General features: G+C 44.5%; 2 protein-coding genes across 3 annotated transcripts in view; one reads left to right on the top strand and one right to left on the bottom strand.

Moving 5' to 3' along the window:
• eif2ak4 (eukaryotic translation initiation factor 2 alpha kinase 4) overlaps nucleotides 1-17,545 on the bottom strand; it is a 33,389-nt gene extending 15,844 nt beyond the window's left edge. For both annotated transcript variants that reach the window (XM_085343554.1, XM_085343555.1), the window contains exons 1-24: nucleotides 17,230-17,545; nucleotides 16,978-17,093; nucleotides 15,895-15,997; nucleotides 15,643-15,816; nucleotides 15,076-15,156; nucleotides 14,781-14,920; nucleotides 14,600-14,700; nucleotides 14,350-14,507; nucleotides 13,687-14,225; nucleotides 11,601-11,716; nucleotides 11,174-11,331; nucleotides 10,625-11,079; nucleotides 10,467-10,539; nucleotides 10,288-10,377; nucleotides 10,087-10,209; nucleotides 9,897-10,001; nucleotides 9,687-9,750; nucleotides 9,506-9,585; nucleotides 9,285-9,386; nucleotides 9,137-9,187; nucleotides 8,802-9,038; nucleotides 6,838-6,913; nucleotides 6,425-6,546; nucleotides 6,098-6,147 (exon numbers count right to left, since the gene is read on the bottom strand). In XM_085343554.1, the coding sequence (XP_085199680.1) occupies nucleotides 6,098-6,147; nucleotides 6,425-6,546; nucleotides 6,838-6,913; nucleotides 8,802-9,038; nucleotides 9,137-9,187; nucleotides 9,285-9,386; nucleotides 9,506-9,585; nucleotides 9,687-9,750; nucleotides 9,897-10,001; nucleotides 10,087-10,209; nucleotides 10,288-10,377; nucleotides 10,467-10,539; nucleotides 10,625-11,079; nucleotides 11,174-11,331; nucleotides 11,601-11,716; nucleotides 13,687-14,225; nucleotides 14,350-14,507; nucleotides 14,600-14,700; nucleotides 14,781-14,920; nucleotides 15,076-15,156; nucleotides 15,643-15,816; nucleotides 15,895-15,997; nucleotides 16,978-17,093; nucleotides 17,230-17,358 (3,443 nt within the window). In that variant the 5' untranslated portion in view covers nucleotides 17,359-17,545. The remainder of the gene's footprint in view (nucleotides 1-6,097; nucleotides 6,148-6,424; nucleotides 6,547-6,837; nucleotides 6,914-8,801; nucleotides 9,039-9,136; nucleotides 9,188-9,284; nucleotides 9,387-9,505; nucleotides 9,586-9,686; nucleotides 9,751-9,896; nucleotides 10,002-10,086; nucleotides 10,210-10,287; nucleotides 10,378-10,466; nucleotides 10,540-10,624; nucleotides 11,080-11,173; nucleotides 11,332-11,600; nucleotides 11,717-13,686; nucleotides 14,226-14,349; nucleotides 14,508-14,599; nucleotides 14,701-14,780; nucleotides 14,921-15,075; nucleotides 15,157-15,642; nucleotides 15,817-15,894; nucleotides 15,998-16,977; nucleotides 17,094-17,229) is intronic.
• A 2,408-nt stretch (nucleotides 17,546-19,953) lies between these two features.
• On the top strand, nucleotides 19,954-23,241 carry actc1b (actin alpha cardiac muscle 1b). The gene is made up of 9 exons (XM_085343556.1): nucleotides 19,954-19,997; nucleotides 21,025-21,175; nucleotides 21,277-21,405; nucleotides 21,533-21,643; nucleotides 21,737-21,821; nucleotides 22,086-22,247; nucleotides 22,337-22,528; nucleotides 22,615-22,796; nucleotides 23,005-23,241. Exons 2-9 carry the CDS (start codon nucleotides 21,047-21,049, stop codon nucleotides 23,146-23,148), a joined length of 1,134 nt encoding a protein of 377 aa, XP_085199682.1. The 5' UTR covers nucleotides 19,954-19,997; nucleotides 21,025-21,046; the 3' UTR covers nucleotides 23,149-23,241.
• The last annotated feature ends 906 nt before the right edge of the window (nucleotides 23,242-24,147 follow it).

Below are 24,147 nucleotides of genomic sequence, written 5' to 3'. Positions count from 1 at the left end.
AAACTTCCAAGCATTAAAGAAAGAAGTGGTGAGGCTAAGAAAACAGATCTCTGTCATGTCAGTCAACCCCAGCAAAGGGGTTGCGGTGCCCTCACCCAGGCACCATGGTTCTCCCACGCACCTTCAGCGGGGAGCAAGAGCACTCAGAGATCCCAGTCACTTTTTCTGTTATCGCTGCGGGGAGGATGGGCACATCTCTACCAAGTGTAAGGCTCCAGAAAACCACCCTAAAGTGATACAGAAATTCATTCATGCTCAACGGAAACAGGGAGAAAGTAATAGAACTCCCAGTCCTGCCAAAGAACCGACCACCACCAATGTAGGTGTTAACCGGAGTGTTGTCAATGTCAGGACGCCTAGTTTCCCTGAAGGACTGGTAGGGCCACCCTCCACAGCCGGTGTGAAGGTAGATGGTGTACCTTGCACCGCTCTCTTAGACAGTGGCTCTCAGGTGACCATCATTTTTGACAGCTGGTATTCAAAACACTTGTCTCATGTGCCTTTACGCTCTGTTACGGGCCTAGATATTTGGGGACTAAGTGAATCAGAGACCAGCTATCCTTACAGGGGGTACATTCAAATTGAATTGGAATTCCCCGAAGAAACACGAGAGAAAGTTGAGACTATCCCAGTCCTCGCTTTGGTGTGCCCAGACCCTCGGTGCTCAGATACCATACCTGTCTTGTTGGGCACCAATGTTCATAAAATCAGACCCATTCCTGCAACTGGAAAGAAAGTGAGGGTGGGGAATGTTTGCTCTGCCAAAGTGAATGTTCAGCAGCCTCAGAACCTACCGACTATTATGTCTGAGTCTGCCAAGGATGATGACAGTCCAGTAGCTAACGTTAAGTGGTCTGGTCCTGGCCCACTGGTCATTCCAGCTGGGAAAGAACGTATAGCTGTCTGTAAAGTCAAAGACATCCACACTATTGGAGACAGCATCCTCATCACAGAACGGGCAGCTTCACATGCCCTTCCCCCGAGTGTGCTTGTGCAGCCAACCGTACTGTTCTCCAAGATGCTTGATAGAGACAAGTTTCTGGTGCTCATGCGCAACCAGTCACTAAAAGACACTGCCATTCCCATGGGCACTGTGGTTGCACATCTGCATGTAGCTGACATAGTGACTGATGTCCCCGGCCCAAACACAAAAGCTTCTACTATGCTTGACCCATCTCTGTTTAATTTTGGGGACTCTCCTATACCAGCTGAATGGAAACAGAGGCTTAGTCAGAAACTTGCAGAGAGAGGCAAAGTTTTCTCGACGGAGGAATGGGATGTGGGTTTGGCTAAAGGAGTGCAACATCACATCCGTCTAGCTGACCATACCCCCTTCCGAGAGCGGTCCCGCCGTGTTGCCCCAGCTGACCTGGATGACTTACGCCGCCACCTGCAAGGACTTTTGGCAGCGGGGATAATAAAAGAATCAAGGAGTCCCTATGCTTCCCCCATCGTCTTGGCACGAAAGAAAACGGGGCGGTTGCGCATGTGTGTGGACTATCGGACCCTGAATCGCAGAACTGTCCCTGACCAATACACAGTTCCTCGCATTGACGAGGCGTTGGACTGTTTGTCTGGCAGCAGGTGGTTCTCTGTCTTGGATTTGCGTAGTGGATACTACCAAATTCCCATGGCAGAAGAGGACAAGGAGAAGACCGCTTTCATATGTCCTTTGGGATTCTTTCAATTTGAGAGGATGCCCCAGGGGATAACTGGAGCTCCTGCGACCTTTCAAAGAGTAATGGAGAAAGCAGTGGGAGACATGCACATGATTGAGGTCATAGTGTACCTTGACGATTTGATCGTGTTCGGAAGAACTTTGGAAGAACATGAGCAGAGACTAATCAAAGTTCTTGACAGACTGGAAGAGACTGGCCTAAAATTGTCCATTGACAAATGTCAGTTCTGCAGGCCACAGGTGACATATGTTGGACACATAGTGTCAGAGAAAGGGATTGCCACTGACCCGAGCAAAGTTGAGGCGGTAGCTCGCTGGAAGCAACCCACCGATCTCCCATCACTGCAGTCTTTCCTAGGGTTCTGTGGGTATTATCGTCGCTTCATAAAGGACTACTCCATCATTGTCAAGCCGTTAACCGAACTATGTAAAGGTTACCCACCAACCCAGAAGGGAAAGCGAGCTGTCAGAGTCCCAGAAAAGACCTACCATCGCGTAAATGAACCGTTTGGGGACAGGTGGGATGCTGCATGTACAGAAGCTTTCCAGAACATTATACATTCTCTTACAAATGCACCTGTTCTAGCATTTGCAGACCCAACCAAGCCATATGTGTTGCACATTGATGCTAGCCTTCAGGGGTTGGGTGCTGTGCTCAACCAAGAACACCCAGAAGGGCTGCGACCAGTTGCATTTGCTAGCCGAAAGCTTAGCTCATCAGAGAAAAACTACCCCGTGCACCAGCTTGAGTTTTTGGCGTTGAAGTGGGCTGTAGTTGACAAGTTTCACGACTACCTGTATGGAGCACAGTTCACTGTGAGGACGGATAACAATCCCCTCACATATATCCTCACCACTGCCAAGCTCAATGCCACCGGGCATCGGTGGTTAGCTGCTCTTGCCACTTACGATTTCACTCTCCAGTACCGACCTGGGAGCAGCAACATTGATGCTGACGCGTTATCGCGCAACCCCTTACCAACAGAGGACACTGATTGGCAAACTCTACCCTTGGACAGTGTCAAAGCTCTGTGTAAGCAGATCTCCTGTAGAAATTCAGCAGGAGGGGGGGCAGTCAGCTTTGCTGAATCGTTAGGAGTTTCCCCTGAGGCACTCCCAGAGTGTTTTGTTTTCCCCACTCATCTTGACTATGGGTGTTTGACCCAGATAAGCAAGGCCGAGCTTATCAAAGCACAAGACAATGATCCAGTGATCGCTCCTGTAAAGAAATCTATGAATGGAGCGATTCCCTTTACTTTCGACAAAGACTCCAATGCAGAAGCCATGTTGCTTCAAAGAGAGGCAAACAAGTTGGCAATCACTGATGGAGTACTCTACAGGAAAGTACAGAGACAACCTGGAAAGGAAATCCATCAGCTTGTACTACCCCGAGAGCATGTTGCCATGGTGCTCAGATCACTTCATGATGAGTCAGGTCACCTGGGGGTGGACAAGACTGTGGAGCTCATACGAGACCGATTCTACTGGCCTAGGATGAGTGCAGAAGTTGAGCAGTACATCAGGAATTGTGGGAGATGTGTTGCACGTAAGGCACCCACACAACGAGCTGCACCATTGAACCAGATCACCAGTAGTGGGCCACTAGATCTCGTGTGTATTGATTTCCTATCCCTAGAGCCAGACTCTCAGGGATATGCTAACGTTCTGGTAGTGACTGATCACTTTACCAGATATGCACAAGCTTTTCCAGCTAAAGACCAGAAAGCCTCCACAGTAGCCAAGATTCTCTGTGAGCGGTACTTTGTGCATTATGGACTTCCGACCCGGATACATTCCGACCAGGGACGTGATTTCGAGAGTAAGCTGATCCACGACCTTCTGAAAGTGTTGGGAATCCGGAAATCCCGGACAACGCCTTATCATCCCCAGGGAGATCCACAGCCAGAGAGATTTAACCGGACGTTACTTTCCATGCTGGGAACCTTGGATCCCAAGAAGAAACAGGCGTGGAATCAGTCCATCAGTCATTTGGTACACGCGTACAATTGTACGCAGAACGAAGCAACTGGGTACTCACCCTACCTGCTTATGTTTGGCAGGGAGGCCCGGCTGCCTGTGGACATCTGTTTCGGAACCAACGACCAGACACACAGCAGTCTGACACATCACCAGTACGTAGCTAAGCTGAAAGCTGATTTGCAACAAGCTTACCGCCTAGCGACAGAGGCTGCTGACAAAAGTCATCAGAGAAACAAGAAAGCACATGACAAGCATGTGAAAGAACAGACCTTGGCACCAGGAGACCGGGTGTTGCTAAAGAATTTTGGTGTCTCTGGAAAGCACAAGTTGAAGAATAAGTGGAGAACTGCACCCTATGTTGTGCTTGACAAAATGCCCCGTCTACCAGTATACAGAGTGAAACCTGAGAAGGGAAGGGGGGTGGAGAAAACGGTGCATCGTAACCACTTATTACCCATAGGGTATCTAGTGAGACTTCCAAATGATAGTGAACCAGAGTTGTTTGATAGACCTGTCACTCGATCCCAAAGGGGACTCGCCAAGGCTACACCAGTTGACAATCAGGGAGATGCAATATCTTCTTCAGAGTCGGAATCCGAAGATGCATGCCTGACACAATTCCCATACATGGATTGTGAAAACCTTCTGTCACTGTCAGAACAGCTTCTGAGGGACCAAGGTCAAAAGCCAAATGTGTTGGATCTTGAGAGTTCAACCACTGATTTGGCAGATATTGAAAGAAATTCAGATGATCATAACCCTCCAGCTCTCCAGCTAGACCCTGAGGCAGTTACAGTGACTGGCCCTGAGGAGGGAACCGAAGAGAGTGGGATGTCGCTGGAAGGAGAGGAGCATCCAGTGGGCCGCCCACAGAGACTAAAGAGGCCTGTGGTGAGACTGAGTTATGATGAACTCGGGCAATCATCAGATCACCCTGTAGTGGTTTTGAGCCATGGGGTTTTGGTGGGAAGTGGCACTTACAGACATTCACGAGATCACACTTGCCAGACTTCATGGTGTCACCCACTAGCACTATGCCCTTCCTGTGTTAAATTAGAGCTGGACTAACAAAGCACAGATTTTTGTGTTTATAAATCTGTGGGGTTTGATAGGGGCATCAAACGCATTTAGAAGGGGGAGGGTGTAGCCCGGATGGGAATTTGGGAGTAGATACTCGTAATTCCCATGGACTTAAACGCCACAGTAACATAAGGTGTTCACAGTTAATATTATGTGATTTAACTGTACTCTGAATGTAATTTGCCCTGTAATATGTCACAAGGTAAATACAGGTAATTAGAGCAATGAACCTGTTATGTTAATCATAAAGTATTATTTTATGGTATGTAACTCTGAAGAGAGTTAAAGTATTGTTCAGAGTTCTAATTTTCTGGAGGCCCGTGAAGGTAGCATGAAACGGGACCTGTGTATCTGTTGTAATGGAGGAAGAGAGGAGAACGGCATGGAGAGATGCACGAGGTTAGCTGAACCAAAGTGAGAGACTCAGCTAGTTTTACTGAAGTTACCTAGCACAAAAGAGTGTCGGACTAGAAAGCTAACCGTGTGAGAGCTTCGCAACAGAGTGTGGGGGAAGTGACTTTGTGTTCAATGGTCGCACCACCGTGAAAAAACTGTGTTTCCAGCTACGACCGCCGAGGCTAAAGGCTAGCCCGGACTGCCTGGCTGCGCCACGGATGCAGCCGCTATGGACTGTCGGAGAGCTGGACAGTGACTGGCTAACGCGTTGTAGCCGAGACAGCATCCGGTCCGCAGGGAGAGCGGAGAGTGAATTTAGCTTGGGACTGGCGAACGGAAACCTACCGAGCAACTGAACTGTAAGTTGGACTTTCGTGCTCTTACTGGGGAGAAGAGGATTTTTCTCCATCGTCCGGCGTGAGCAGCAAACAGGCCTGCAACAAGTGTGAATGTGAGTGTGTGTGGGGCCCATGTGTGAATATTGTGTATCTAGTGGATTATATAGCATATTTTTGAGTGTACATTCGTGAGTCACTTACCAGGAGGTGATAACATAATTTGTGTTGTTTAACATAATTTCAAAGGGAAATATTTCATTTACACAGCATGTTTTATTTGTTTATGGAGCTGGATATCATTTGAGTTGAGTTAAGAAAAGGGTGTTTTATACATTACTTTTTCCTGCCCTTACATTCAGTAAACGTTTGGTTTGTGTTAAAGAGTTGTCTGGGGTTGATTCTTTTACTACTGGTTAAGTCTAACTTGCAGGCAAAGGTTTACTGATAGTTTCCCTGATTCCTGTCTATACCAGAACCTTTTTGTGGTATCTAGGCTGTAACGAACCTAACACCCCGCCTAGGGGGTCCAAACTGAGGTAAGTGGATTTAGACTCCGTATCACGGGTGGGGTGCTACACTTGTGTGCACACAAATGGTCAAAATGACTTCTCAATATAAACTTTACCGTTTCAGATGTGTTACATTGTTGCGAGCGACGAATCTTGCAAACGCGATCTAAAGCGGAAGAAGGAAAAAAAACAAGAGTTGAGACATTGGGTGCACTTGTATAAAGACAGTGAAGTCTGTGCATACCAGGCTGTAATCAATCAATGTGTGGAAACAAGCATTTGGTCCTCGGGGTTCCTGAGGCAGCGGGATCTTAAGGCGGCTGCTGATTGCAGCCTCACACTGTGTGTGTGTTTGCATGTTCCTATGTAAATAGTTTTATGATTGGCGCTCTGTGTGCATGTGTGGACACGTAAACCAGACTCCGTGTGTGTGTTAAACTCACGCGAAGGTCATAGGGCAGCGTAACCAGCATTCCACTATGGTCCATGAAGCAGGCCAGCTCAATGCCATCGTACAACTTCCTGTTCCTGGGGAGGAACAGCGGGGTCTGGACACGCACGGCACCTGAAATCAACACACATTGCTGCTCCATCTTCATAAACCACAATGACCCTGTGATAACTGATGCATGTGAACAGACAAACTGCGCATAAACAAACAAGTACAGCTGGACATCATCAGCAACGTGCCCAAAAACAACACTCGCACATGCACAGAATCTGTGCTGCCCAACAGTACGCTTATTGTTTAGCTGCCTCTCACTGCTGCAGATGTTGGGGTCTTTAAAAAGGAGTCCACGTAGTGTCAACAAAGGTCGCGTTCACATGCACGCACTCGACAGACACGTGCACTCACCGTGCTTCTTGAAGATCCTGGTGATGCTTTCGTACACATGCTGCTGCAATTTGGCATTGTTGAAGCTGAAGCTGCCCTGAAGGGAGAGCAAACAAACAGCCTCTGTCAGGGATCAGGAGACATCGACTAAGCACTAACAGGCCTTGTGCTCATCTGTGATAGACCAGATGAGAGAGCCAGCTTAGAAAGAAAGAGTGCAGCTATTCCTTTGCCTACAGTGCCATCTAGAGGTAGAGAAGGGAAGAAGTGGATTTTCTTCCATGTAACCCTCCTGTTATGTCCGATTGACCCAGAACAGAAGAGATGTCACATGTCATCTGCATCACTACAGAAAACGAAAAAAAATCACAATTATAAAAGAAAATTGTAAAATAATCAATGCCAGTGTTTCTGACACTTTTGGATGAGTAAATTTGCCCGGGTCAAATTAACCCAGGAGCATAATTGGTGTTCCTGGAAACCAACATAACAGGAGGGTTAAGCATTCCTTACAACAGATAGTATGAATTGTGACCTGAAAAAGCACAGGTTTGCAATCATGTTATTTAATCCATACTCTTGGACTTGTATGTATATATATCTTATAAACACGAATCCAAAAATTAAAGGAACACTTTAAAAACACAACAAATCTCAATGGGAAAAACATGCTAGCTGTGTACACTGATACGGACCGGGTAAGAAATAAATATGATCAACTTGCAGTGGGCTGAATTCAACGACACGCCTAAAATCAAAGTGAAAAGTGATGCAGCAGGCTAGCCCATTTTTGCTGAAATTTAACTGCAGCAATTCAAAATGGCACTTAGCATGCATGGACCACGTGTGCTTATGCCTGACAACACTGGGGCGTGCTCCTAATGAGATGACATATGGGCATAACTGAGCTCTAGGCCTGAGGTCCAACTTGGTGGCGCTGGTTGGACTGAAACCAACGTCCCAGGGATGCGTTATTGCATTTAGATTATATGAGCATGTTATCAATTCCTTCATCCGCTGGGAAATGCCTGCATCCTCTCGACATATGATGCTGGGTATTGTTGTGTACTAGGAAGAACCCAGGAGCCACTGCACCAGCGCAGGATCTGACAATGGTCCATCGACTTCATCCAGATAACATTTTTATGGTGATGAGTTAAGGACCTTCTACGGCCCTGTCCTGCTCTCCTAGAGTAACTGTCCGTCTCCTGGAACCTCCTCCATGCTCTTGAGACTGTGCTGAGAGACACACCAAACCTGGCAACGCCACATATTGATGTGCCGTTCTGGACGAGTTGGAGCACCTGTACAACCTCTGTAGGGTCCAGACATCACCTCATGCTACTAGTGACACTGATCCTACCCTAGGCATCGGCAACCTTCAACATGAAAAGAGTCACTTTAGCACCTCCTACCTTCTGGTGGACAGAAGGGCAGATGACTGGGAGAGGATAAGTTATTGCAGGGGACACAGTATATGTAATAAAAGGGTAAGGGCTAACCACAGGTTTGCTGACCTTGCCCTAGCTAAATGCAAAACTAGTCAAAAAAAAGTCAGTGGCCTCTGCCTGTAAAACCATTCCTGTTTTGGGGTTTGTCTCACTGCTGTCCCTGTAGTGCACCTGCTGTTAATAAACACTGAAGCAGCTGAAAGTGATTTACTGTGTTTACTTTACCTTCCCACTCCCTTTAATCCATCTTTCTGATTGGGCACTCTTTACCAATAGAGCACTTGAACAGCAGGTGAGTGACCTCCGATTTGCCAAATATCAACTTTCAACTCAGCTGGGCTTTGAATAGGAATTATCTGTTACACCATCTGAGCACATTATTTGAAAATCTCACATGAATCACAGCTGTTAAAAACAGTATATTAAAAAAATCTTCCAGCATAGTTTTAATCTGACATCCAGCAAAGATGAAGAACGGCTACAGTAAAATAAAATCCACTGGCAAACGCTTGGTCAGCTCAATCAGCTCCTCACCTTGTAGAGGTCTATATCATAAGCGTAATCCATGACTGGTGAGGTGTTCTGGGCGAACAGCTGGGCCACCATGGTGCGGTAGGATTTGCCGTTGATATTGGCCATGGTATGCTGCAGCACTTCGTGCAACTCCGACTCCTCCATCTGGGGAGGAGGCAGAAGTTCGCTCTTTAGCAGCTCCAGGGCAGTCGGCCGAAGAGCCGGGTCGTGCTTCAGCAGCCACTCGATCACCCTCTTCTGGTAGACATAAAGAAAAAGGCAGAGAGAGAAACAGACCGCTGTTAGACTGAGATTTATACAAGGAGAAGAAAGCGCTGTGCAACAGTCATCCTCACCTGTGTTCCTTGCTCACGTAAAGTAAAGTCCTCTGGGAAGATGATGGGTTCCTGTAAATATGAAGGGAAAAAAGAAAATCATGTAAGTAAGGCACCAGGTGCAAAACCCCCCCACCCAGCTTGTTCTCAGTCTCTGTCACAAACACACCCCACGCAGCTGACTCAGGACAGCGATGCGCTCGGCCCCCGTGGTCATCGGCCGGTAGGACATCTCAAAGAGGATTATGCCCAAGCTAAACAGGTCAACCTTCTGCAGACAAGAACATGAATAAAAAGTTCTTTAAAACTCGAGACGTTCTCAAATATCAAGTTTTAGCAACTTCTAATTCTCATGCATCCAGACAAATAAGTGAATCTTTAAATTCCTACTTGGTTGTATGTGGCTTTTGTATTTCCCTGAACCTCCGGACTGACATACAGGGCAGTACCGACCATCCCTGTCATGTTACCTGGAGACAGTGATGCAAAATCAATATAGAGCGCCAGTTCAACAGGAATATTATTGCACGGCTATCAAAGGTGTTATGAGTGTTTTCAAACTCTCTTGCACCTGTTGGGTCCGGTTTGGCCATCACCGCAGAGCCGCTCTCCTCCACCTCAAATTTCCCAGCAGCCTTTGAGAGATAAACAGTTGCTTTAACAAGTTATAAGAGCTTCACGAGGAGTTTTACACGTTAATCAAAACAATGAGGCAAAAATCAGTGCCGCCTGTCAGCAGAGCGAAACTGAAAGCTGCACGCCACACTGTAATAATGCGTACCACGTTAGCGGGATGATCTGTAGCCAGGCCGAAATCGCCAATTTTCACGTGGTCCTGTGAGTCGAGGAAGATGTTGACAGGCTTCAGGTCCCTGTGAATCATGCCCTAGAACGAAGGGGGAACATAAGATATTCAAATCTTGGCTTTAGTCACAGTTATACTCCGTCCAATCAGTGCAGCCGCTCCATACCTGCTCGTGGATGTAAGCAAGGCCGTCCAGTATCTCCCTGAAAAGCCTCCATAACCGATTCTGATCCTGATGCAGGCCTTGATCTATTGTGTCTCGTAAAGTGCTCTTTTCACAGTATTCCATCTGTCAGGAACGGAAACCTCGGATTAGACGTAAAACAGGTCTTTGTTGGTAAAAGTGAAGCACGTGGGGGAAGCTTACTTGTATGTACAGGTAATGTGCCGTAATGAGGTGTCGATCTGACTCTGTGCTCTCCGTTGTGTCGGACGCTGGCCTTTTGCTTGGCTCTACCTGTGGGAGGAAACACCAGCTGGTTGGTGCACCACGCCAAACGCTAACAGACATAACAAAACTAATAAATGAAGTGAAAATATTGGAACCTTTGACATCTCGTCCATGCTTTCATCTCCATTATCAAAAATGATGTCACTCCTTGAGTCATTGTTTGATGGCCTGAGTGGGAAAAAAAGAAAAAGAATGTGATGCATGAGCAGTTGGAGGAGTAAGTCGTCCTTTGGAGGAAAAATAAAAAACGTACAAAAAAGAGGCACCAAAGACATCTTCTTCATCATCGTCGTCGTCATCATCATCATCATCATCCTCATCATCACTGGACTGGCGTCCGCTGCACCTTGCGCTGGAGGACCTCTCAATGGAGGTGGACCACTCGACTGAGCTGGACAGGGCGGGAGGCGGAGCGATGTCCTCCACGTCGTCAGGCAGGCCGAGCTCGTTGAGGCGCTCCGGTGCATTTTTGCGCTGTGGCGCCTTGTCGGCTGAGCTCAGCGGCTCGGAGCTGTCGGTGTTGCTCAGCACACCTGTGGCAGGCAATTCGTGCCTCTCGATCCACGCGTTGTAATAACGGACGATATTCTCGTGGTTCAGCCGCGACAGCAGCGTCACCTCGCCTTTGATCCGTCGGAACTGCTTACTGGCTGGGTTCACCTGGATGCGTTTCACCGCGTAGTAACAACCGTCTAGTTTGTTCTGAACCTGGATGCGGGCAAAACACAAAAGACAAAAACTTTACTGCCAGATAAAACGAGCGAGAAAGTTCACACAGGGTAAGTAAACTATTTCAACCCACTTTAATTACAGCACCGAAAGCTCCTTTTCCCAGAAGCTGCAGCTCCTCAAACTCGGAGACAAACCGAGAAATCTGCCTGTGCTGCAAGACCGAACTGAAAGGAGCATTGAGGATGTGACTCCGGGGGATGACTGATGACGCAAAGTCCACAGCTAGATCTGAGAGGCAAACAAATCAACATCTTGAGCAATTTTAAGAAGAGAAATATAAAACTGTTAACGGCTCCTTAAATGCAAGCACTCCCTCAGTATAAAAAATAAAAAAATAATCCAAAAAAGGAAAAAAAGAGTTAAAATTAAACGTTGTTAATTTTTATTTATCTTTATTATTCGAACATTTTCGACCCCAACTTTTATACTGTAACCAATTTAAATAACGATTTCACTGCATTTTTTGTCATCTGTGTTTCCATTTGTGTCACTGTCACCTTCTGGGCTGTTGTCCTGGTACTGTGAAAGGTGCTTAGGCGAGGAAGGCTTGAGGAAAGAATGGTCCAAGAGCTGCTGAGCTGTCCAGCGCTCAGTATCATTCAGACATAAACACCTACAACGCAAAGACACATAAAACCCACTATTAAGCAATATCTGGCACATGCAAAAGAACAGGAACACAAATATACTGCACTGTGTAAAAGTGGGCCACCCCTCATTTCTTCAGAATTTATTCCAAGGAGCCAGACTTTTTTTTCTTTTTTAAATGGTCTTGAGAAATAGTTCTCTTGATTTTCTGATGATCTTTAAAAGTTTTAGAAGTCCAGTCCATGTGCCTCCCTTTTCCTAAAGCATTTTTTTGTTAAGTTGCTCAACACTGACCTATGAATCACTCAAGCATAAGGCATCTAAGTCGAGCGACGGCCCAGTGTTAACACCATAAGAAAACTGTATCTTTAGCCACTTTGTTACTTCCAAATCTTCCCATTTCTCTGGCAAAGAAAAAAAAGGAAACTTTTTCCAGGCATAAAATATAAAATAAATATAAAACTGTATTTTTGCATCAACAAGTTGATTCTCAAAGATCAATTAGTTAAAAAAAACAACAACTTTGTATCTCAGCATCGGTCCTTAAAAAACTAATGTTAGGAAACAAGTGGAGGGGAAAAGAAAAAGACTTGGCATGCCTAAAAACCCCAACATTATTGCAGCAGTGTGGGATCATGTTGACAGAGAATGGGGGGAAAAGCAGATAATATTCAAAGAAGAGCGCTGAACGTCCTTGAAGCCTGGAGAACTATTCCTGAAGGCTAGAAACAACAAGAAAGCTGCCTAAGAGAGTTCAGACTGTGTTGAAGAATAAACGTGGTCACACCAAATATTGATTTTCCAGCTCATTAGAATTGGAAACTGCATTTCCATGTACGTTTCCTTGCAAAATATAAAGCAATGACAGGTGAGCTCAAGACTTTTGCACAGCAATGCATCTTACTCTACAGGCTGCAATGCAAGCAGACAGCAAAACACCAAGACCCAAAGGAACAAATCAGGGTCTCTGCATGTTTGAGCCCATTTACAACAAATCACATCTGTTTATCATTACTGAAAATCAGACCACAGCAAACTGCGTGGAAGAGCCCGTCCTCCGCCTCTCCTTGCAGGCAGTCGCTGTTTTTTGTTCATTTTGTTTTTTAGCAACACAAGATTTGAGCTCCCATGATTTAAACAGTTGATTGATTAGTCAGTCAAAGCATCTGGTAACCATTTTTATGATCGAAAAATTTAATTAAGCAATCTTTCGTGCCAAACATCTGATTGCCCCGAGATATTAAATCCAAGAACTGTTCAACTTTTCTACTCGTTTTATATTCTAACAAATTAGAGGCTTGTCGCAGCAAAACAAGACATTTTAGTGTAGTCACATTGTATTCTGGGATATTATAAGAGACCGATTTATACGCTTTTATTAAGTTAATACTTTCAAATCAACACACACTCACCGATTACCTTTTAGGTATACCGCATGTTAACTGCATGTTAGCTCAAATATACAACCCTATGACAGTAACATAATGCATTTCAGCATGCAAATGTGGTCAAAATAACACGCTTAAGTTTAAACTGAACAGCAGATTTGTGATTTAAGTGACTCTGAATTGGCTTCTTGTGCCAGAAGTGCTGATTATTCTGAATATTTCAGAATCTGCTGTTCTACTGGGAACTCTAGGTTTTACAGAAAATGGTCCAAAAGGCAGAAAATTTCCAAAGAGCAGCTGTTCTCTGTGTGAAAATGCCTCGATGACGTCAGTGCAGAATGATCAGACTGTTTCGAGCTGACAGGAAGGCAAAAGTGATTCAAATAACCACAGATTACAACCAACTTATGCAGAAGAGCAGCTCTGAAAGGGGTCACAGCAGCAGAAGACCACACTGGGTGTCACACCTGTCAGCTAAGACAGGTTGTTCATTTGCATTATAAGTTGGTGACAACAATATAAATAGAAATTGTTTGTTATGTAGTGAGATTAACAGTAAAACTACAAAAATATACAACATTATGAGGAATTATTCATCGATACATACTTCTGAAGGAAATCCTGAAAATCAGCAGGCAGGCTACTCGGCACTGTCACCGGATACTCCTTCACTTCCTTGCCTTGACTCAGAGCCAGCAGCATCAGTCCCAGGTTCCACACGTCGCCTTTCTTGCCCGTTCTCGTTGGCATCGCCGTTTCCTCGGAGAAACGCACGCGAGCTTGTTCGAAAATGTCTTCTTTGCAGATGTCAGCAAACCTCTTTGATAAACTGTAATCGGTCACTCGAATGTTCCCCTCGGAGTCCACCAGCACACTGGAGGGCCCCAGCTGTTTGTGGACCACGGAGTTGGAGTGCAGATAGTCGAGAGCGGTCAGCAGCTGGGCCGTGTAGTGGCAGAGCTTATCCAGAGGGACCGGGCCGTGGGCGGTCAGGCTTTGGTTCAAGCTGTTCCCGGCCACGTGCTCCACCAGCATGTAAACCACGATGCATTCCTCCTTCTCGACCACGCTCAGCCCCAAGTATTGCACCAAGTTTGGGTGCTCCAGCCGCAGCAGGGAGTTAAACTCATTTTCTGCTGCATGGATCTGCACAACGCAAGTTGAAATGTGCCAAGCTTTAAGCATGCATGTTCGTAAAGGCTTTATAAGTTAAAATGCAAGATTTAATCAGCAAATTCTTAATAAAAAGCCCCCCTTCCTCTCTACTTGCCTGTTTTTTACAGTTTTCAATCCTTCCTCTCTCCTGGGTGGTGAAGAACTTGCTCATCTTTTTGTTCCACTGCAACGACCACTCATAGATCACAGCAAAATCGCCAGAGTTCACCTCAAACCCGCAATAAATGTTACGACCGAACCGTTCACTTACACCTGTCGGAAACGCACCAAAAAAGAAATACATTTAAAGAGACATATTACGTTTTTCGCCACGTGGCTGGCAGCGCCAGTCTGATGGCCCTCACCTAAGCTTTTCCCTTGGTGCACAGCAAGCTCTCCAAAAACATTGCTGCTGAAGTGAAGAACCTCCTGCGGGCGACTGTTGTCCTCATTAACCGTGTCCCGTCTGGTGAAGGAGACATATCGAAGCATTATTACTGCACTTTGTTAAACATGAGAAGCTTTTTCTGTATGTAGGACGTGTACCTGTGGCGGGAATTTGAGGTAGTCCGACGGCGATTGCCAGCTGCTTTCTTGGCTTCAAACACTTCGGGAGCTGCGCCTCCTGGGCTGGGTGGACTCTTCCCCATCACAGACATCGAATGCGCCATGCTCCCGAGTCGCTCCTGCAAATAGAAAGCCATTTAAAGAGTCACTTACAATACTGATGGCTTAGTTATACGGGTTGCTCTGACTGCGATCTATAACATCCCTGTGATTTTACTGATGATTAACGAAATCAAGTGAATCAAATCAAATAGAAATCAAACAGCGAGAACACCTGTTTAGCCATTTCCTTTCTTCTCTTTTCCTCTCGCTTTTCCTCTTCTCTCCTTTGGATTTCAGCCATGATTTCTTTTTCCTAAAGGAATAAGAAAATTCCATCACAATACACCTTTTGCAGCTTACTTAAACTGTCAGTGTTAAAGATTTTGCTCCAATTAAGAATTTAATTTAAGATACTTTGCATTTTTTGTGGTAAAACTCCCATGACAGGAACCTAAAAATGATGTTTTCCACATCAGCTGATAAATGCTATATTCCTATTATAGTCCTAAAGTCATAATAGCTGATATCTGGCCTAAAAAAATTGAAGGACACAGCATGAATAGTACCCCTATCATCATCACAAAAATATTTATTCATAACCAACTAACAACAGTAGAAAGCTGGAATTTGCCAGTTTTCCTAGTAAAAGAGTGAATCATCAGCCTGAACTGTTTCTAGAAATCACAGACGGTCAGGCTGTGAATGAATAACATGAAATGATCCTGTTTGTGACCGGACCACACAAATCACTTGGGCATTACACTGCAACCTAATCAGCGTTTCTTCCTCCTGTCCTAACCATCTCCTCCTCCTGCTTGCGTCGTTGGTCCAGTCTCTGCTGCTCCTCCAGCGCTAGTTTCTCCTGCTGCCTCCGCTGGTTCTTCAGCATCTCCTCGTGGAAGGAGCGCGACGGAGGCTTGTTGTGTTCGCTCAGGAAACCCTGAATGTGATCCGCTAGCTGGTAAATCATCACCTAAGTTCACAGGTAAATAAGTTAATGAAAATCTCAACACACATGGGACTGCACGTGCGTCTGCGAGTGTATGCTCACCTCTCCGCATCGTTCCGCCGCCAGCTTGTTGAGTTCAGCTTGGAGACTTTTGAGGTTGTCGTTTGAAAGGCCTTTGGCATTCTTCAGCTCCAGTTCTGGAGGCCTGTTAGTGCCCAATAATGTCAAGTTAGTCAGACATAATAATTAAAAATACATCCCTGCTTGCCTGTGGTAGTCATGGCATTAAGGTGACCTACTCATGAGATGAACTACTGTTATGTTTTTCATAACTCTCAGCTGTTCCGCTATATTTATATTCGTGTACGATTTCTTTTAAACAGATACTTGTGCTTTTTAATGCCTCTTAATGCATTTTAAATGCAACCTGACCCATAAGGCTCTCCCAGGATAATGTGCAATAATGTTAAAAAGTACTGCACGTGTTTTATTTAGCATTATTTGGACTTTCAAAGATTGTCACTAGTCTTTTGCAATGTGATAATTATTTTTATTAGTGTGTGCTAAAATATGTGACTTTACAGGACTGCTTGAATGGTATTTAATTTCGATATTTTATCTATTTAGTCACTATTCTAGCCATTTTTGATCCATACGTCCCAAATTACAGATCCTGAGTCCCTTTTATGGAAAGAAAGACTTTTATCTTTCATAGTTTTGGGGATATTCATGTTCAAGTATTGTCTGAGATTTTAAATTGTGAAAAAAAATAATACTCGAAGTGGGAAAGTGTACAATAAATAATCCAATAAAGAGGGCAAGTGTAAGTTCAAGTATATAAATAAGGGTGAGCATGGTGGCAACAATAGCGTTGCCTTGTAAACACGTGTTACTCAGTGGGAGTTGCACAGAGACCGTTAAAATAAAAGCGAGCTGTCTTCAAAGCTTTGCCAGCTTCATTCTTTCTTCTGCAAACTTTATCAAATAATATTCCAAAATCTGTGCATTCCTTCACATTTTCCAAAGCTGCCCAGTGGGCCAGACTGGAGTCTTTGCCAGGCCCAACTCTGGCCCGTGCACCTTATGTTTGAGCTGCCCTGTAGTAGATGGTCAGTATGTGAATGGACACCTTGCAGTGCAGCGACAATGATGGAGAATTGGCAAAGAAAGGGAGCCAGTACTCACACGTCCGGATACGTGGGAGGACATTTGACATGCAGGTCCACGGTCACGTAACACTCCTGTCCGTTGTTTAGCCCATTGGGCCGCAGACAGAGGTACACCTCTGGTGGCCTTTTAACCTGAAAACCAAATCAAAAGGAGCCTCGTTGATTTGCACTGCAGTTTACTCCAGTTAACACTCGTATATGCAAACACTTGGCAGTCCTCTGCATTCCGCTAACATGAAGATTGCACACAGATAGAAGGTGGATCTACCTTCCAGGGGTCGTTGCTCCGCAGATCCTTGAAATCATCTTCAAAAATAGACGCGAGGGCTTCTAGTTCATTTTCCTGCTGAACCGCGCAGTCGTCTGTCCCGTCCGCTGAAGTGCGCTGACTGCTCATTCTTCTGCCTCAGCTACATGGCAGTCTCCCCGTCCGCACGCCCACAGCCGTCAAACAGAAGGAGGAAGCGGATCCGCTCAGCGCGCAGCTCCAGCCCCGGACTCACCGCACTCAGCTCCCCCGACTCTGTAAGCTCGAAACTCCGCAGATACTCAGCTTGCCTGACATGAAGTACCGTCACATAGTGAACGCCAACTTACCACGCAGTCGACGGACGACCACAACAACGTTGTATCTGGCGCATGCCTGTTGTAAGTTGCGCGTCGCATGTGAAACGTCATCACGTAGCCGTGTCGAAGAGGGCCTCCAGAGAGCAGTAATCATCACGGTCTCGGTGTGAAGCCTGTTGAGAGTGGAATTTCCCCTTGTGGGACGATAAAGAATTTGAATTGAATTGGTGGAAAATGTTGGTTAGTTTTAATAAACATTTTTTTAAATATGTAGTTTAATATGTGATTTATCAGTTTAAGTTACAGTCTTCAAAAAAAGGAAATACACCATATTTCAATGCTAAGGTTTAATGAGGACGTATCAGTCATCAGTAGGTCTTAAAATGAGGGGAATGCAGTGAAATGAACGGTTCATGCCGGAATGCATAAGAAGTGTGGAAAACTGAGTACAGCCCACGAGTCATAACAAATGCAGAGGGTAAACTGTAGCTATGTGCTGCTAATCAAATGCACTCGCCTGAGTGTGAGCACCTCTTTCCTTATAAAGGCGTCATCTGCATGGAGGTATATGTTGATCTAAAACCCGTATATGCATGTTTTTAATTAAATGGTAAAATGTCTCAGGTTAAACAAATTATATGTTTTCAAGGATTTATTGTGAATAAAACATTGGTTTCCAAAGTTTGCTAATCATTGCATACTGTTTTTATTTGAATTTCACACAGTTTTCCAAGTTTGGGGGTTTTGGGTTGTAAATAAATAAAAATCCCAGGTTCAGCACAGGATATATTTCCACAGTCCGAATTAAGGATTTCATTAATGTGCACCTCACTCAGTTGTTTGTTTTTTATTTTATTTTACACAGCGCTCCACGTTTTCTGAAAAGGGATTTGTAGTTTTTTGCTGAGCGGGGAACCTTGGCTTCTTCCCAAAGCACAGACACATGTACATTAGTTTAACTTGTGATCCTAAACTGGGCGTGAGACTGATGAATGGATGGAGTGATAGTTATCCCATAATGTCCCTCTCCACCCATAAATACACCTGAGGTATTCTTTATTTAGTTTTTTATAATCCTCACAGTTCAAGACTGAATTCTGTTTCCTAATTTTGCTCTGTAACTGTCGCCCTTTGTTATATTTTTACTGTGAATCACACCCCTTACTTTCTTGTATCTAAACAATATAAATCCAGTCTTCTATTAAAAGTCCTCTTTGTCATGCAGATAACTATGTGATGCTTCGTCTGCATCCAGCTCCTATCTGTGGAGTACAGCTATAAATAGGAGGCACTTGTGTCTGCTGGGGCAGTGTGGAGCAGAAGAATGCTCTCACATTCCTTTGCCTATCATATACTGCACATATTTCTCTTTTAGATCAGAGTTATTCTTCCTCATATTTACTTAATTATTGTTGTAATCATTACAAATAAATGAGTGACATTTCCTGAGATACAGAAAAATCCCAAAGGGAACATTCTTGTGCTACACCAACGATTATGCCAAATGTTTGTATCATTCATTCACAGATGTGAAAATATTACATCACGAGGTTCAGTGGACATAAAGGAAAATGCACCTTAAGCAGTGAGTGGCGCTTATATGGAATTCCTCATTGCAAGCTGTGAAACCTCAGTGGCTGCTCATTAATGACTCTGTTCCTCACCATCACCCTATAAGGAGACAGCTGAGCCAATCATGATGGAGCGCTGACACAGAGAGCCAGATCAGATAGAGCCCATCTGGCAATACCATCAGCTGTTCCACACACTGAGGAGGCTCAGTGCACATACCAGCAGAGTGGTTGTTTTCATCTCCTTAGCGAGACACCAGTCACGCTGTCTTGACTGGATGGATCAGCAAAACCTGCGAGGGATGAGTTGCATTTGTTCCGCATTGGGAGACACATCATTTCAAATATTATACAGACACTTTATCAAGACTTTGACATTATTTGAGAGCTATTAAGAGATTGCACTGTAACTAAAATGCAGATGATGCCTTATGTTCCTTTCTTCCTTTCCTTTATTAATCTTGTTCTACAGTATAGTTATATAAAGAAAGACATCCGATGTAGTTTTAGTAACAATATAGAAAAATGCTTAATTATCTTAAAAAGCTTTTTTAAAGACCTACATATAACAACCATCTACACCAGTTTTTGAAAAAAACTTTCAGTAGTTCATATCAATAGTCATCTGTGGGTGCATCCGAAAAGCAAGAATAACTCAACTAACATGTCATGTTTAAACTGTGAGCGAGTAGGAGTGCACTGTAGAGAAGTCTCTTCCATGTATGTGAAACACACATTTCCAAGGGCATGAGGATTTTTGCTGGCAGCTCTTATTTGGACTCGCGTGAACTCTCAGCCCCGCCCCTTGTCCTTCGACCCATTGTGGGGCATATTTAAGGGGATCCTCTGACTGTGACCCTGCATCCCAGTGGAAGCATCTGTGTTCCAGCTTGCTTAGGTGAGTACATTTCAAAGTGTGTCTCTTTGAATCACTGAAGAGGTATCTGCTTGTGCAACTGCCTTCTTTTTACCTTCAGGAAAGTTACTACCTGTTATTTGAAATGAAGGATTTTATTTTTTTTACTTTTATGAGAGAATAGATTAGGTTATTTCAGCGTCCTCAGAAGTTAGAATCACTGACTGGATTTGTGGAGCACAGTGAAAGCTGGTGTTATTTCTACCTGTTTTTTGCTTAAAATGGTTTGATTGCATGTGATGCCACAAACGACTGACAGTGGGGTGATGTGTTTTCCTGTGATCGGTACACTTTGTAGTGTGCAAAGTCTCACAAAGTATACCGATACACTACAAAGTCACACTAGAGTAGTACTTGGAAAGTGCAACTCTGAGAGGATGTTGGTTAAATTTACCAGTGACTCAGTGGCTTAGGTTTAGAGGCAGCTGGGTCACAGAAGCAAGTAGTAAAACCCGAGTGTCACAGCGTACAGACAGATGGGTGCTGGCCAGGCACTTCTCTCTGACCTGAAATAGCAAGAGATCAATGTGTCACTTGTTTAACCCTGTTAACGGCTGTGGGGGTGCTGAGCTTAAAATAGCTCACAGGTCTCCCGGTTGTGGCCCTTTTTGGTGCTACCTCAGCAGCTCTTAGATACCCCAGGAACAATCGTGGCTGTGGAGATATGGTATCAGGGGTTTCTGACAAGGGTCGGACAAAAATAGCATCCATCCACATCGAATTAGCTCTGTAGCACCCACTGAATTGAGTTAGTATTCACAAGTGATAATACCATAAGAGCAGCTATCAGATAGTGCTGGCTGCTCTTCAAAGGACTGTTAAATCACAGCTAATACGTATCTATTAACCACACGAGTGACTGACTCTATCTCTAAAGGGTCTCATTTAATCAGCTGCTCCAACAATAAAGTCAGTGATTGTTCAACAATAACACATCCTTAGTTTACATGACGGAGAATTTAGGCAGATGGTCCTAACAACCAGCCTAAACCTTCTCATCAAATTTTAGATCACCCCAGTAAAGCCTCATCATGTGTGACGACGATGAGACTACCGCCCTTGTGTGCGACAATGGCTCTGGCTTGGTCAAGGCTGGATTTGCTGGAGATGACGCTCCCCGTGCTGTCTTCCCTTCCATCGTTGGAAGGCCCCGCCACCAGGTATGCTCCAAGCAAAAAACTATCTTAGTGCAATGTTAAAAAGATGTTTAGGGTAACTGTTTTCATGTGTTTTATACTCCAGCTCATGTGTCTTTTTTCAGGGTGTGATGGTGGGTATGGGTCAGAAAGACAGCTATGTAGGCGATGAGGCCCAGAGCAAGAGGGGTATCCTGACACTGAAGTACCCCATTGAGCATGGCATCATCACCAACTGGGATGATATGGAGAAGGTTTGTGCAATTTCACCTACACCCCACTTTATCTTTACAGCCATTATAAGAGCATTTGGTGCCTCGTTAGTAAGATCAGGTTGTTGCTTATTCAGTTATTTCAGATTTCTTCTCTTTCCTCGGTCAGATCTGGCACCACACCTTCTACAATGAGCTGCGTGTAGCTCCTGAGGAACACCCCACCCTGCTGACTGAAGCTCCCCTGAACCCCAAAGCCAACAGGGAGAAGATGACTCAGGTATTTAAAGCAACTAATCAATTGTTTTAGACCCCATTTATACGTAAGTTGTGTGTTTCTTCTCCCTCTGATTCTGCTTGCTTTCTCTTGTAGATTATGTTCGAGACCTTCAACGTTCCTGCCATGTATGTGGCCATCCAGGCTGTGCTGTCTCTGTATGCCTCTGGCCGTACCACTGGTCAGTAAACTTCAATCATTTTTCCAGGTGTTTATTTGAGTCTGAGATCAGTTATTCCAGAATGTAAAATACAGATCCAGTACTTAAGCAAGAGATGTGTATGATGTGTGTGTTTACACTATTATTGTGTCTGTCATCTGTCTCCTTGTCAAGTGGAGGTGCTAATCCCCCTACAGCAGCATGTGTTCTCAGTGATGTCAGCAACATTGTATAGTGAGTGATGTGTGACATAGCTGAACTGCTGCTCTTATTTGCTCGTTAAAGGTATTGTGCTGGACTCTGGCGATGGTGTAACACACAATGTTCCCATCTATGAGGGTTATGCTCTCCCACATGCCATCATGCGTCTGGATTTGGCCGGTCGTGATCTTACTGACTACCTGATGAAGATCCTGACTGAGCGTGGCTACTCCTTTGTCACAACTGGTAGGACTATGCCATCTTGATTAATTATTTTGCGTATTAAAAATGTATGAATTGGATTTTCCTAAATAGCTAAACGTTCTGGTCCTTAGCTGAGCGTGAGATTGTGCGTGACATCAAGGAGAAGTTATGTTACGTGGCTCTTGACTTTGAAAATGAGATGGCCACTGCTGCCTCCTCTTCCTCCCTGGAAAAAAGCTACGAGCTGCCCGATGGTCAGGTCATCACCATTGGTAATGAGCGTTTTCGTTGCCCAGAGACCCTCTTCCAGCCTTCTTTCATTGGTGAGTTCAGTCTCGATGCTTGAGTTACACTGTTTCTGTCTATGTTACAAAACGCCTTTTTAATCTTTTTACTTGTTTTCCACCAGGTATGGAGTCTGCTGGTATCCATGAGACTGCCTATAACAGCATAATGAAATGTGACATTGACATCCGTAAGGACCTGTATGCCAACAATGTGCTCTCTGGTGGCACCACCATGTACCCTGGTATTGCTGACCGTATGCAGAAGGAAATCACAGCCCTGGCACCAAGCACCATGAAGATCAAGGTGAGAGAATTGCAGACGTTTTAAGTAAATACACTCATGGATGAAGTCAATTAACACATCATGAACATTTATTTCGTAAACTTTGTAATATATTGAATTATTTAATTAGTTCAGTCTGTTACTGTTATTGACCTTGAGCAACTGTAACCCAGATAATTTCCTTAGGGATTAAAGTATTCTGATTAAATGGTGTTTAACATTTCCTTAGATCATTGCTCCACCTGAGAGGAAGTACTCCGTCTGGATTGGTGGTTCCATCTTGGCTTCCCTCTCCACCTTCCAACAGATGTGGATCAGCAAGCAGGAGTACGATGAGGCCGGCCCTTCCATTGTTCACAGGAAATGCTTCTGAGCACACCTCCTTTCATCCATGCATTTTCACGTTGCTGTCTCATGTATATAAGTGTATGTTCTATTGTAATAAAGACAAACCTTTGTGAGAGAACCTCCTATGATATTGTTGTGTGAAACAAATATGGATCATTTAAGAAATAGTCTAACTGAGAAAATTAACTAGGTCATTTCTCTGGTATAAAAACTTTTACAATTCCCAGTCCTTAAAGTCCTTAAAGACTCAGGTGGTGTCAGTAAACATGTTGGTTATTTAAAAGTCAGGTTATATTTAACTTTACTTATTACTAGACATGTTAGACACAGCATAAAAGAGGGACTGTCTGTGTACAGGCACGAAAAAGCGGAAATTTCCTTTTCAAATGGTTGACTCATTTAAACTACATGGCCTACCGGTTGATCGCAGCGTCTGCTTGAGTTTTGCTCTGCCTTAACAGAAACTGCACCGCCCAGCGAGGCTGCTCTGGGTGTTAAAACAAACAAAAAAGCAAGCACGTTATTCAAAAGGATTTCAGCCAATCACAGCGGAGAGAGCAGGGAGCGCTGCTGTTTGAATGCATTGCGGAAACAGTGGGCAACCGATGTGAGGAGCGAACCTTATTACAATGCAGTTAGCTAGCTAACGAGTTAAACTTATTTAATTTATAGAGTTTGTTGTTTTACAGGAGGTAGGCCGTTTTAGACCGCGTGCAACTTAGATGCTGTGTCGGTTATTTCAGAGTAGGGGAAAGTCAATGTGTTAACCTAGCTGGCTAATGTTAGCTAGCTAACTGCATCGCAACGTATGCATGAAGTTAACCTTTAGATAAGTGCTCCATAATGTAACTTTAGTCGAGTTGTCTATTCATTAGGACTAAGTAAGGTTATTCTCCATACAGCTGATCAACGGTTGTGTTGCTACAGAGCTTTATGGACGCTTAATATTCACGCTGAGCATGAGTTATCGTCCGGAGGTCTTGGGAAATTAACAAAGTCAAAGAGGCTGCGGTCAGGCCTGAAC

The sequence above is a fragment of the Diplotaxodon limnothrissa genome, linkage group LG19, assembly GCF_057381915.1.
Source record: "Diplotaxodon limnothrissa isolate DT_005_m linkage group LG19, D_limnothrissa_male_GT1.1, whole genome shotgun sequence".
NCBI lineage: Eukaryota > Metazoa > Chordata > Actinopteri > Cichliformes > Cichlidae > Diplotaxodon > Diplotaxodon limnothrissa.
This window is presented reverse-complemented; position numbering and strand designations above follow the sequence as displayed.